At 44.4% G+C, this 13,268-nt stretch overlaps 1 protein-coding gene across 1 annotated transcript in view; it reads left to right on the forward strand.

Annotated features, from left to right (window-relative positions):
* The window catches only part of LOC139658551 (low-density lipoprotein receptor-like), a 14,437-nt gene extending 1,335 nt beyond the window's left edge, over positions 1-13,102 (forward strand). The window contains exons 2-18 of the mRNA XM_071536678.1: positions 3,989-4,114; positions 4,675-4,797; positions 5,218-5,595; positions 5,931-6,053; positions 6,279-6,401; positions 6,692-6,814; positions 7,154-7,282; positions 7,466-7,637; positions 7,743-7,970; positions 8,127-8,245; positions 8,390-8,529; positions 9,172-9,313; positions 9,414-9,566; positions 9,676-9,924; positions 10,497-10,574; positions 10,721-10,881; positions 11,003-13,102. Of these exons, the coding sequence (XP_071392779.1) occupies positions 3,989-4,114; positions 4,675-4,797; positions 5,218-5,595; positions 5,931-6,053; positions 6,279-6,401; positions 6,692-6,814; positions 7,154-7,282; positions 7,466-7,637; positions 7,743-7,970; positions 8,127-8,245; positions 8,390-8,529; positions 9,172-9,313; positions 9,414-9,566; positions 9,676-9,924; positions 10,497-10,574; positions 10,721-10,881; positions 11,003-11,041 (2,606 nt within the window). The 3' untranslated portion in view covers positions 11,042-13,102. The remainder of the gene's footprint in view (positions 1-3,988; positions 4,115-4,674; positions 4,798-5,217; positions 5,596-5,930; positions 6,054-6,278; positions 6,402-6,691; positions 6,815-7,153; positions 7,283-7,465; positions 7,638-7,742; positions 7,971-8,126; positions 8,246-8,389; positions 8,530-9,171; positions 9,314-9,413; positions 9,567-9,675; positions 9,925-10,496; positions 10,575-10,720; positions 10,882-11,002) is intronic.
* The last annotated feature ends 166 nt before the right edge of the window (positions 13,103-13,268 follow it).

The following is a 13,268-nucleotide window of genomic DNA, read 5'->3' on the forward strand; positions in this document are numbered from 1 at the left end:
GTGAAGGAGTGAACCTAATGCCCTTAAGGCCAACAATGTGCTGAGAATTAACCGGGCTTCAGCCCCGTTCTGCCAGCTGCTCCAATAATCCTCCAATAATCTCAACTCTCCGACGAGAGATTTTCAGATTAGAATTTTGGTCTAGTTTTTTCCAGTTCACGGCACTCTCTCTTCTAGCCATCAAATCTGCTTGTGTGCATGTGTGTGTTCTGGGTGTCAGAGAGCAACGTGCTCATGTGTTTTTTCTCTCCGAGTGTGAAGGGCTGGCTGTCATCTGTTCAGTATCACCTCTTTATGTTTAGCGTGCTTCTCAAACAAGGCACAGCCACGCACTCTAGTAAAGGCTAGAAAAACCACAGGTCTGTTTCTTTCTGTGTGGGGGACTGAGCTTCGGCACTTCTTTGACTCACTTCAGATGAGACTTTAACCTACAGGACACTCGTTGTGGAGTTTCATTCAATGATCTACAGATGCCTCTGTACCATACTGTGTGTTTAGATGCAAATTAGTTGGTTTCACTCGCACCGTTTTGCATCTTTGATTGAATTCAGCCAAATTCTGACTAGGTAGTAAGCATAGTGCAGTGGGAAGCTGGTGGAATGAAGTGAAAGCCAAGCTGCAGCAGTTTGATTAGTCTGCAGATGGTGACTTGCTGATCTTGTCTCCGATTCGAAAACTCGCATTAACTTTCCAGGCATGGAGCACAGATGGTTAGAGCAAGTCCAAAGTTCCTGGCGTGGTGTCTGGGAATCAAACCTCATTTGGCCACATTACTGTAGAGACCCGCAGCATTAACGCTGCACCCAGTGACCCCCAAGCCCAAATGCATTTGGGGCCAACTAATCTACATACAGTGCGGCCAGATTACTGAACCGGTACAAACCCAGATCTGCAAGGTAAAGCATAAACCAGTCCTTGTAATGCACGTGTATCCTGGTTACTAATTAACTGCTGGGTATAGAAGCAGAGTCTTGTCTGTTCTGTATATTTGAGTAAATAAACACACCTCTCTGTCAAGGTTTGTGGTGTGTGTGTGTGTGTATTGTGTGCATTTGCCATAAAAAGACAGGAATGCATTGTTCCGCCTAACGAAGAACGTCTCAAGTAGTCACAGAGGAGGATTGTTGTCATGCACCGTTGTGATGACGACTCGTCTAACCTCTTCAAAGAATCTGGCATTCACTCTGCCGGTTTCTACTGTCAAACAAGCATCCATTTCTTTTCATACATTTGGAAGTGAAGCTGGGCAGTCTAGTGTGTGTGTGTGTGTGTGTGTGTGAGTAATGTATGTTCTTCTCTCCTAGCACTCGAATGGCCTTACATGGTAGTGTTGTGGCGGGACAGTCTGGTGGTTGTTAGGTGCAGACTGTGGGGTATAAATAGCATCTGAAGGACGATTCTCAGAAGTAAAAGCTAATCTGATTGATGCACTTTGTGCCTGAGCTACCTGCAGCTCTCTTTCACCTGCAGGATGTGGTCCAGCTCAATATCTCTATGTCCATCACAAGCAGCATGCACACCACAGGCAGCAGTGCAGCAGAAGTCTAAAAGCTTGTTCCTCTGTCTGAATTAAGATGCAGTAGCAGTGGAAAGTAGTTTTTGTAGTAAATTACGTCAAATGTGTCATGGTTGTGTTTAGTGAACAGCTCTCACTCAGCTGTAGATTTGGAGGAGGCTTTGAGGAGAAATGTGATTGTGAATCATGTGACTTAATTCAATTTCCAGAGTAGCAAGGAACCAAAAATGTGCCGAACAACAACAAGTTAAACGTCCTAAATGGAATTATTGAGTAGCTCATTTGGTTTCCACTGGAACTTCCCACATTTTAATAATTAAACACAGGGGATTTCTCAGTAGATGAGGCAAAAAAAGGTGCACCGGAAATAACCTTGAATCACTCTTCATCAGCCAGGGAGAGACTTGAGTCTGCACTTTTCTGTGTAGAAAAGGCCAACTGTAAAGAATTGGAGGAAACTTCACTTATCCCCCCGCATGCCGCCCAACAATATTCTTGGGAGGCTCGTGACCCAGTAGGGAAGGGACGCGGTAGGGAAGATTAGCAGCGGAAAATGAAAACATTCGACTGTAGAGTTTACAGTTTCCACCCTCCCGAGAGGAGGGGCCGGGGGGTGGGGGGGGGTGGAGGTCAGGAAGCGGCAGCATTTGACCCACTTTTGCTCTAACTCTCACGAGTGGAATGAATGAACGACTTTCAAAGAGACAGAGGGGAGGGAGCGCAGCAGAGCGTGCGCGACAGGGGAAACGTCTCGCTTTTCACCACTTCAGAGACTTTATAAGTCTCAGGCAGCAGTAGGCCCGCCTCGTAAATTTGTCACCGCATCTCTCCAGGAACAGCTGGACGATGTTGGGGAAACTCTATTCCTGGAACCCCAACTGGAAGCTAGCCTGGCCCGGCCTGGCCACCGTGTCTGTGTGTGTTTCTGTGTGTTTGTGTGTGTGTGTGTGTTTGTGGTCTCCTTGGATACATGAGTATATGGCAGGGAGAGCATTTGAAGATCAGCCAAAGTTTTTCTCGTAATCGCTCTTACCACGAACTGACAAAACCTGGCCAACAATATGATGAGATACAGTTAACTGCCCACTTCTGTTTTTGTTTGAGGGAGGTGACCCTTGGTGACATGCCAAGGATTGAGAAAGCATCCTCCACCGCCCCCATCACACTACTGTAATTGGCCAGAGGTGTGTGTGTGTCAGTGTGGGTCGGTTACTTTTTCAACTGTCAACACTCATCTACACTGCCCAAGCTGACAGACTTCCTTGTGTTTGTGTCTGTGGGTCGCTGTGGTGATTCTCTTATGAGGAATGCCATTCTGGGACCAATGAGCAACTGGTGGTGTGATTGTTCAACTCCTCCCATGTTATTGTCTTAAAGGGACAGTCTGATCTGCCTCCCGCGGGCCATGAGGCCACAGGAGACATGACGGAGGATGTCACACACTCGCGCGGCGATGATGGAGCGAGTGTGAACGCTCTGTGTCGGTTTCACCTCGGCTCTCACTTTCATGTCGATGCCCTCTGCGCTTTGACCGGCGGGGGGTTCAGTGAGGTATGAAGTCTGAGGGCGAGGCTCTGGAGCCTAAAATAGGCCGTGGTCGATCTGAGGTCATATCTCCTCAAACTGTGAAACCATAAAACCTCGCAGTGAAGCTGCTGCCGCTCCAACTACAAATAAGAGAAGTGTGAGAATGGGGCGACCCGAGACTCAGTCCCGCGCTGCTGAAAGATGTAGGCGTGTGTTTGATGGTTTTATTACAGTTGGGAATGTACAGCACAGGCTCATGGTGGGACTAGAACGGTTAAATAAGCTACAGATATGAATTCAGTTCAAACTTTATTGGCCTGTAAGGGGAATTAGTTGCAGACAGGGTCAACAATAAAAGTACACAATAAAATGCATAATAAAAAGACAATAAACAGAATAAGCACTAAGTGTGTCGTCTTGGCTCACAAGTGGAGAGTTCTGCTTAAGCAGAACTCTGTGTGTGTGTGTGTGTGTGTGTGTGTGTGTGTGTATAAAGAGAGGTCAAGTAAATGTTAGTCCCATGAGGGAAGTGCTTCCTGTGTCCAAATACTCCACATTGAAGTATCATTACCTCACATCCTGTTCCTGCACAAGTCCGGGAACCCCATAGATCTGTTATCGTAATTCGTTAATCCCCTGTGGAGTGAAACAAAGTGTAAAAGGCGTGTTTTTCACACCGTCAGTAATCTTTATCTTTATAGCCTACTGTTATCGATTTCTTTCTGTGTGTAATTATCAGTTGAATATTAACAGCACCAGGATATCACTTTTCTTGTGTTGACTTAAGGTCATGATAGCTTACTGGTGCACACATTGAGCAGAAAGTGTATATTTAAGTGTATATCCAGCTTGGTGAGCTGAATGTGAACGTTGTAGGTGGAGGTCAGTGTAACATTACAGTGTGACGCCATACTGAATCAACTCTGTACTTTTCTTCATTCACAGATGCAGCAATAACGTGCAGTTCGAGGCAGTTTAGGTGTGGAAATGGGAAATGCATCACCAGCAAATGGATGTGTGATGGAAGTAACGACTGCGGCGACGGGACTGACGAGCTGCCTGAAAGCTGTGGTAAATCATTCTATCACTCCCCAGAGAGGTGTATTTATATGACCTAGATAAATTAAATTGAAACACAGATGAATATCAGAAAATATAAACTAAAATACAAAACAAACCTAATCAAATAAATAAAAAACTCAAATAAAAAAAGAAACGAAGAACCATTTTGCAACTTTGCCAGATTGCAAGCATGACTTTTGCACTGACTTTACACTAGATTGAGCCGCTCTCTCTTCACCTGAAAGTCATGAATGACATATTGGCCTGTCCTTAGGGGATGAAAGCACCGCATACTATAATAAAACCTACCCATAATATAATAATCATCAACAGAAGTTACACCAGTGGACGGCAAAACACAATAATGTAAAATATAAAAGCCACAGTAGCAATCAGTAGTGTGTGGTAGTAAATGATTGATCAATTTTATATACTCTAAAAGTTCCATCCATAAATGATTGGCCAGTGCCAGCATAGGCTTATTATCTCTGTCAATATGTGAAAACACATACAGACGCCACTGAGCTATCTCTAACCGCCTCTTCCCTGCTTCCTGTTTCCGTCCATAGAGGCCAAGACCTGTCTGCCCACGGAGTTCGACTGCGGCGCTCCGCGGCACCAGTGTGTGCCATCCGGCTGGCGCTGCGACGGGAGCGCTGACTGTAACAATGGAGCCGATGAACAGAGCTGTGGTAAGACACTGGGATGCTTTTTTATTCACCTTATCAAGAACAATAAATAATGATAAAAAAAAAGGGGGTCCAAGAAAAAACTCAGAATCATAACCTACCAACTTCATTAATTTCACTATCTAGATAAGTAAACTTGAAGTAAACACTGATTTTGCCATCCTAAGCTCCTTAGTCATATTAGTCTCTCATGCGTTAGTCTGTCATGTGCAGAGCAGCATACTATGGGTATTAATGACCTTTTGACCTCTTGATTTCCAGTGAATTCATGAACTTAAAAACAAACCTAAGGTTATGATTACAATAAACAATTAATCTCAACTCTGTCACCTTTTTCATCATGTTGTCCGAGGTGTCAACTTAACTTCTGATCCATCACTCGCCTGCACGTATTAACCCTTCTCTCTCCCCACCTCGCCACAGTGATCAAGCAATGCACGGACGACGAGTTCCGCTGCGCCGACGGCCGGTGCATCTCCACCTCCTTCGTGTGCGACGAGGACAACGACTGTCTGGACGGCTCGGACGAGGCCTCCTGCCCCAAGGCCACCTGCAGCTCGGGCGCCTTCCAGTGCAACAACACGGTGTGCGTGCCGGGCCTGTGGGCGTGCGACGGGGACCAGGACTGCGCCGACGGCTCCGACGAGTGGCCGCAGAACTGCGTGGGCCGGCAGCCGGAGAAGACGGCGGCGCCCTGCGGAGCCCACGAGTTCCACTGCGGCAGCGGCGCGTGCGTCCACGGTAGCTGGCGCTGCGACGGGGGCGCGGACTGCCGGGACGGATCGGACGAGGCCAACTGCAGTGAGTCGGACATTTATACTCTTTTCTCATTTCTTTCATCATCTCTGTTTTCTTCTGCAGTGTTCTGGCAACTCTTAGATTCTCAGACTTGTACTTCACTTGAATTCAAATAGAAAATTGAACTCAATGGATGCATTCATACTGGAGCATACACAATAACCACCTGCACTAACTCACTATGATCAATAATGACACATGAGCCGCAATGAATCAATGTCAGCAACGATTTTCTCACTAGTCCACATCTAGCCCCGCTCTCTCACTCTCCTCCTCATTTCTCTTCTGTCTTGCTCTCTGTCTCTATCTCCTTTTCATCCATTTGTCTTCCTTTCTAGGTCGCCCCACTTGCCGCCCGGATGAGTTCCAGTGTAACGACGGCTCCTGTATCCATGGCAGCCGCCAGTGTGACAAAGAGTACGACTGCAGGGACCTGAGCGACGAGATCGGCTGCCACAAAGGTGACTCTCAGACCCAATCGCATCTCCTCTCTGAGAGCCAGACTAGTTTCACCCACACAATTAACTGTATGTGTTGTTAATATATGCCTCTTGAGCTATTTCAGCTTAAGAAGACACATTGTCAGGCCTTAAGATGTGCCGCAGTGTGTCATAAATTCTCTCTGTTATGATTAGACGACAGTTTATCCATCTAATTGAGTTCTATTCCCCTGCTCTTCTCCCCAGTAAACGTATGTGAAGGCCCTACCATGTTCAAGTGCCGCAGTGGGGAGTGTATCAGCATGGAGAAGGTGTGCAACAAAGAGAGGGACTGCAGGGACTGGTCAGATGAACCAATCAAGGAGTGCGGTGAGTGCCCCCAATCTCTGTTTTTGTCAATGTTTTTGTCAGCCTTACTGCTTGTAAAACCCCAGAGCCAAAATACATCAAGTCAGGAAGTTTTGTTTGGGAATACTCTCAGCTCCTATTCCAACATACCATTGCTGAGGGAAAAAAAGGGAAGCCACATCTTAGCTAGGAAAATATGAGAGGAACAGCCAGCCAAGTAGCCTGGGCTGACTGGCCAAGGTAGTTTGTGGTTTGAGCTCCCATAAGGAAAAACACTGTCATGAACGCTGTTGGTATCTGGCTGCCCACAGACAACAACGAGTGTTTGAGTGGAAACGGAGGCTGCTCCCACACCTGTGAAGATCTGAAGGTCGGCTACAACTGCTCCTGCCCCGCTGGATACGGCCTGAAGGCGGACAAGAAAACCTGTGAAGGTGAGAGGAGCGGACCTCACTCAGCACTTGCATGTGGACTTTGAATGTGACTCATTTAAAGGATCTAAAACAGAGTTTAGGAATTCAGTCTCACCCTGGGACCCAAACTAATGATGAGGTTTTAGAAGTAGGCCAGTATCCAGCTTTGGGTCCTGACAAGTATTTTAGGAAACCAGCGTAGGAAAACTTGACTTTTGTGAGAAAATGTCCTTCACCCTTGCAGAAGACAATATGGGTTAAAGTTAAAAAAAACAAAGGTACAGAAAAGGTCTTTTTTGAAACATCCTCTCTGCTATCACTATAATTTGACCTTTGACCCCTTCCTCCCCCCACCTGCAGACATTGATGAATGTGCTGACCCAGACACTTGCAGTCAGATCTGTATCAACCTGCCTGGCAGCTACAAGTGCGACTGTGAGACGGGCTACGAGATCGACCCAGCCAGCAAGACCTGCAAAGCTGAATCAGGTATCATTTGAATTTGCGGAGGATCTTTTTTTTTAAGTGTAAAGTGCTTTGTAACATCTACAAACAATTCTGAAACATATGAACACTATAGAGCATCGACTGAAATGCGTGAACACCGTAAATCTACTGCGCTATTTGAAAAGCCAACGCTTGACTGTAACTATTCCACTCTGTCTCCTCCAGGCACCGTCCCCTACCTGTTCTTCACCAACAAACACGAGGTGAGGAAGATGACGGTGGACCGCAGGGAGTACGTTCGCGTGATCCCCCTGCTGAAGAACGTGGCGGCTCTGGACTTGGACATGCCGAGCAAGATGATCTTCTGGTCCGACCTCTCCCTGAAGAAAGTCTACAGGTTAATAACACTGAAGCCTTATTGATCTCTCCATCTCGATCACTCGATATCTGCGTCGTCATTTGCTTACCTTCCTTTTACTCTTTACCTCCCCATCCCCCTCAGCTCCAAGATGGACGTGGCTGGTAATTCCTCTCACCACGCTGTGGTAATTGACAGCGGGATTGAAGCGCCCGAGGGCATCGCAGTCGACTGGATCCATGGCAACATCTACTGGACTGACAGCGGCATGAAGACTATCTCCGTGGCAACTACAGATGGCAGTAAGAGGAAGACGCTGATCACAGAGGGCCTGGAGAAGCCAAGAGCCATTGCAGTGGACCCAGTAAATAAGTGAGTAACATACCAGACATGGACAGATATCTCAACTTTAATGACTCTCAATTACTGAAATTTACTTTTTTAACATCGGGATCGACTGCAACTTTCCAGTAATTATGCAGGCTTGTGGTTCTAATGTTTATATATCGTTTTGCGTGTCCTTTGTAGCTTCATGTACTGGACTGACTGGGGCAACGAGGCCAAGATTGAGAAGAGCGGGTTGAATGGAGCCGACCGCATCGCCTTGGTGACGGACAACATCGTCTGGCCCAATGGCATCACCCTGGGTAAGAGGACACTTCATAGACACGTTACATGGAAAGAGTTGTTTTCCTCGGCTGATACTGTATAATGAATGTACTGCAGTATTTTTGCTAACAATCAGTCAAATCTCTCTCTCTCTCTCTGTGTCTCACGCTCTGTCTGGACAGACATGGTCAACCAGCGTCTCTACTGGGTCGACTCCAAGATGCACACTCTCTCCAGCATCGACGTGAACGGAGGGACGCGGCACACTCTCATTTTCAGTGAGGACAAGCTGTCCCACCCCCTCTCTCTGACTGTCTTTGAGGTTAGTGATGATGCTAAATGGTCAGTTTATTGCCATGTGAAAAAGATGTCATGTGGGTATATGTACACGGTCATGTTGTGTCATGACAATAATGAAATTGAATCGGTAATTTGATATGATTACTGAAGAGGACAGCGTCTAATGCTCTCATAACTAACTATAACGAACTATAAGTTGGTTTAAATGGCAGAATTAAAAGGAAAAGGAAGGTTGGTCATAAATATGAATCAACCCGATCACCCTAGGGGGCAAATAATCCCTCCTTGGTTTCTGCGTAGCACACCGTGGTGCAATTTACAAATTTTACCAATGTATTGTTATACTCACTCATTATCCCATATTAATGAGCTCAGCCAATCGGCCAGCTTTAACTGTATTATTTCAAACCATTCAGTTATCCAGTTCTTCAGGCTGAACAGTATCCAGCCAAAATGGCTTTAAAGCCAGAGCTTTAACTGTTGAGTACGAACTTTATTTCTTATAAATTAGGATCAGTGGTGTTAAGTCTTTTGTAATCATAATTAAGCCGCGTGTATTGAAGAAATTGTAGCAAATAAAGACAGAATGAAGCAATAAAACAAAGTAATGTCATTGTTAAACTGTAATTAAATACTAAAAGTAGGGTATTTTCCGTATTCACAGGAGAAAGTCTACTGGACTGACGTGGCCAACAGTGTGGTTATGAGCGCCAACCGTCTGACAGGAGGAGACATCACAGAGCTGGTGGAGGACCTGGACCAGCCAGAGGACATCGTACTGTACCACAACCTCAAGCAGCCCATCGGTACAGCAGCCTCACCACACTTCAAAACTACCAAAACAAAACAACAAAATATTGTCAGGTTCTAATGCTTTCTCTTTCATTATTCCCCCCTGTCCGGTAGGTAAGAACTGGTGCAGAGAGAGTAACAGTATGAACGGAGGTTGCGAGTTTCTGTGCCTCCCTGCCCCTCTGATCAACCCGCGCTCTCCGAAATACACCTGCGCCTGTCCTGACAGCATGAGCCTGGGACCTGACATGAGGAAATGTGTGGCAGGTGAGTGGCTCTTGCACCTGACATACACACACAATGAGGCCATTTGTCAATAAAAACTGACAAATGAACCAAAATCAATTGTGTCTCTTATGTCTCTCTTTCCCAACAGGCCCAGTCTCCCCTCCTGTTGAGGCCAAAACTGCTGCACCACCTACAACTAGAGCCCCGTCCAAGTCTACAGCCGGACAGCCTCTCCCCACTACTACCTCTACTACTACTCCCACCACCACTACTACAACCAGAGCTACCAAAACACCTACATCCGCTATATCTACCTCCTCCGCCCCTGGCGTCCAGCCCCAAGACCCCGACCTCACCTCCGCTCAGAGCACACAGCAGTCTGAGGTCACTGCTCAAGGTACAGGAGGGGGGGAACAGAACAGTATATTGATAAAGTGATGCCAGCCATTGTCATGAGTATAATATATCTGCAACAGAAGAGACATTGGTACACAGAATTTACACCCACAATCTGTAGAGTCCATACTAAGAATAATGACTCAGATACTGTATAGTTTTACACTGCCTCTCTGGCCAATGAATGCATTCTGTGGTCTGTTATTTCTGAATAACAGATGGCTGTTTCACATCTAATCATGTCAAGAAGTCCAGTTGATTTCAATCAAATCAATCAGATCAAATTAACTTGCAACAACAGAAAGATGTTACTCCTCAGTTACTACTATTGTATGGTGAAAGCTTCTAAATTACGTAGGGAAATCATTTTAAATCAATATTTTTTTTTTTTATCAAATATTAATTTTATTTGGCAAGTAGTCATGTAATAAGCAGGATAATGTATGGTCATCAAACTGCTTTGAGTCAAGATCTCACTGTACATTATCCCTCACATGTTAGATTCAGTTATGTTATTAGAATATCATATTATAAGATTATAGAACTCAAAAATTGTATTCTCTGCTTTTTCAGCGAACAACAGACTTGCAGCGCTGCCCAAAGAAGCCCAGTCCTCCCACCCAGCTGCTCTCTACATTGTGCTGCCCATAAGTGAGTTTCAGCCCCGGTCTCTGCATCAACACAAACACAGCCTGTCCTTTGAGATTCAATCTAACTAGCTGTTTGATATCCACTCAATTACACTGGTCCCTCTGATCTCACCAAATGACCTTTGACCCCCTCCTCCTCCTCTGTAGTGGTGATGTGCCTGGTGGTCTTTGGAGCGGTGTTGCTATGGAGACACTGGCGTCTGAAGAACACCAACACCATCCACTTTGATAACCCGGTGTACCAGAAAACCACCGAGGACGAGCTGCACATCTGCAGGAACAGCTCCGAGGGCTACGTTTATCCTCAGGTAGCTTCACTTTAATGCCTGAAATGTTATTAGATACATATATCTTCTTATTGTTTGTCTCTCAAAATTTTAAAATATTGTGTTTCGTCTTTTCTCATTCAAATTCCCCCATTTTTTTCAGAGGCAAATGTTGAGCATGGAGGACGTGGACATTGCATGACGCAGAGATGAAGAAGACCATCGTTTTATTTAAAGTGATATTTTTTTTTTCTGAAGCAAAGGTGAGGCAACAAAGGCCATCTTATGTACTGCTGCTGCTTACACGCCCCTCCCTCCCCCCCGTGACCTCATTCTGTGGCTTACGTTTCTGACCTCAGCACTGTGCCGTCCAAGTCTGAAGGAAGAACTGAAAAGGAAAAAAAAAAGAAAAACAGAAGATCCTTGAAGCCGTGGTCTAGTATGACAAAACGAAATAAAACTGCAGGGAGCCATTTTGTCCGACCACAAAATGGCTTCAAAATAAAGGACTGATGCATGGTTGAAGTAAATTATTTTCTTTACTTCGGAGCGCTGGCTCTGACTCCTCGACTCCTTGACACATTGAAGTTCTTATCTGAGAAACACTGTCTAGCTTACTTGCTTGTCCTCTTCACTTTGTTAACTTTGCATAATCACTTGTGACGTTACATTCTCTTCTGTTTTTGACCATGATTTCATTTCCATCTAACTAGAGTTGCAGAGTTCAATATCATTTTACTTTCCTGAGCTGAAATATTATACAGAATGTTGTTTTGCACAGAATCGGCTCAAGGCAGGAGATGTGTTTATAGCCATGTTAAGGTTATATTGGGTAGTGTTTACTGTGCCATTACAAGCAGTTATTGAGATCTCAAGATAGGCTTATCATTTTACAAGCACTAATTTAACAAGGATACGCATGTTTTTTTACACAGCTTGGCTTTGTATGTGGATTTCCTAAATGGACCTGATACTGGGTCTTCATTTTGCAAGTCTAATGTGTAAAGTGCAACCTATCTGTGTGCCTTTTCCATCCATTTAACATTTGCCTGCCCATATTGGCAGTATTGCCCAGCTTTAGCTAAATTTATTGGGTGTACATACAGTAAATGCCTTATTATTATTATTCAGTTTTAGTTAATACCATGGTGCTTTAGTCCCACTCAGTAGTTGCCTTAGTAATTACACTGCTGCCTACTCTTCTCTTGGGTTCAGAGTTGCACATCTTGTTAGCTCCCATATCAAAGGCATCATCTTCTTCATCGTCCATTGTAGTTTTGCAGCAAACTAATACTCCCATCTAAATCAGCACCCTTATATTATTTCTCCCTTTCGTGACCAATTCCCAAAATAAGTTATTTGTGTGGTGAGAGATGATGATTCAGAGATGGTTTACATTGTGAGTGGAAAAGCTGCTGAATTTTCTGAACTCCAAACCAAATTGAAGGAAAACACTTTCTTTTGTAGTGCTAGTGTGGATAGCTGAAGGTTGTTAAAAGTAAAAAGTTGTTGAATGACATTGTGGGTAATTACTTTTCAGGACACTGTAAATAGTTTGTGTAAATATTTTGTAAACACTCCATATGTTCACCGCGGTGTTACCTTTTTACATTTGTACATTGTAAACCAAGAAATACTGTAAATACTGGAGATTCCTTTATTTATTTATATGAATATATGAGTGAAGGTTTTTGATTTTTGTCATCTTACTGTAGTACTTCTCTGGCTGTAAATACATATATCAACACATCAGCACCTTGCATGGTGAACTGTTGTTCCAGACAAGTCAGTCTAACCTCTACAGTGTAAATTTAAGTTATGTAACTTATGTTCAATCAAACCCTTGCAATCCTGGTCTGTTTTGTGTATATGACATCCTTAGACAACTGTATGGGTTCATTGTTGCTGCTGGGTAGCGCTCGTCATTTGCAACAGTAGGCTACATGTTATAAAGTAATGAAGTACAAGAAGCTCTGCTTGTTCCTCACTGTTTTTGTTTCACATGCAGTGATAAATGATGCTAATTTTGTTTCATAAAGTGACATTTTTTCCACTGTGAGTTTATAGTCGAAGGCACATAGTGTGCAAAGCACAATGTTCTCCATCACACCAGAATGTATGCGCCAGTCTGTAGGATCGAGTGCACAGTAACAGTCTGCTTGTTACACGCAGAACGCTTTGTTCAACTTGCTGTTCAGCTATTTGAATTTTGGCACCTGTTTATTTTTGTTGTGCTTTGTTAAATAAAAGAAAATTATTTGTTTATCTGTCTTTCACTTTCCCAAGGGACAGTTGTACAATTGGTACAGGAGATGAACTGCTAACATTACATGACACAACATGATATTCTGAGAGGACACACTGTCCTATACAAGCCTGATAATAACCCATGATTATACACTAATATGTGGGACATGAGATATGGATTA

This window comes from Centroberyx affinis, unplaced genomic scaffold (assembly GCF_046629955.1).
Source record: "Centroberyx affinis isolate AG114_WGS23_722 - 3 ecotype Tasmania unplaced genomic scaffold, CSIRO-AGI_Caff_v1 ptg002929l_1, whole genome shotgun sequence".
Classification (NCBI taxonomy): domain Eukaryota; kingdom Metazoa; phylum Chordata; class Actinopteri; order Beryciformes; family Berycidae; genus Centroberyx; species Centroberyx affinis.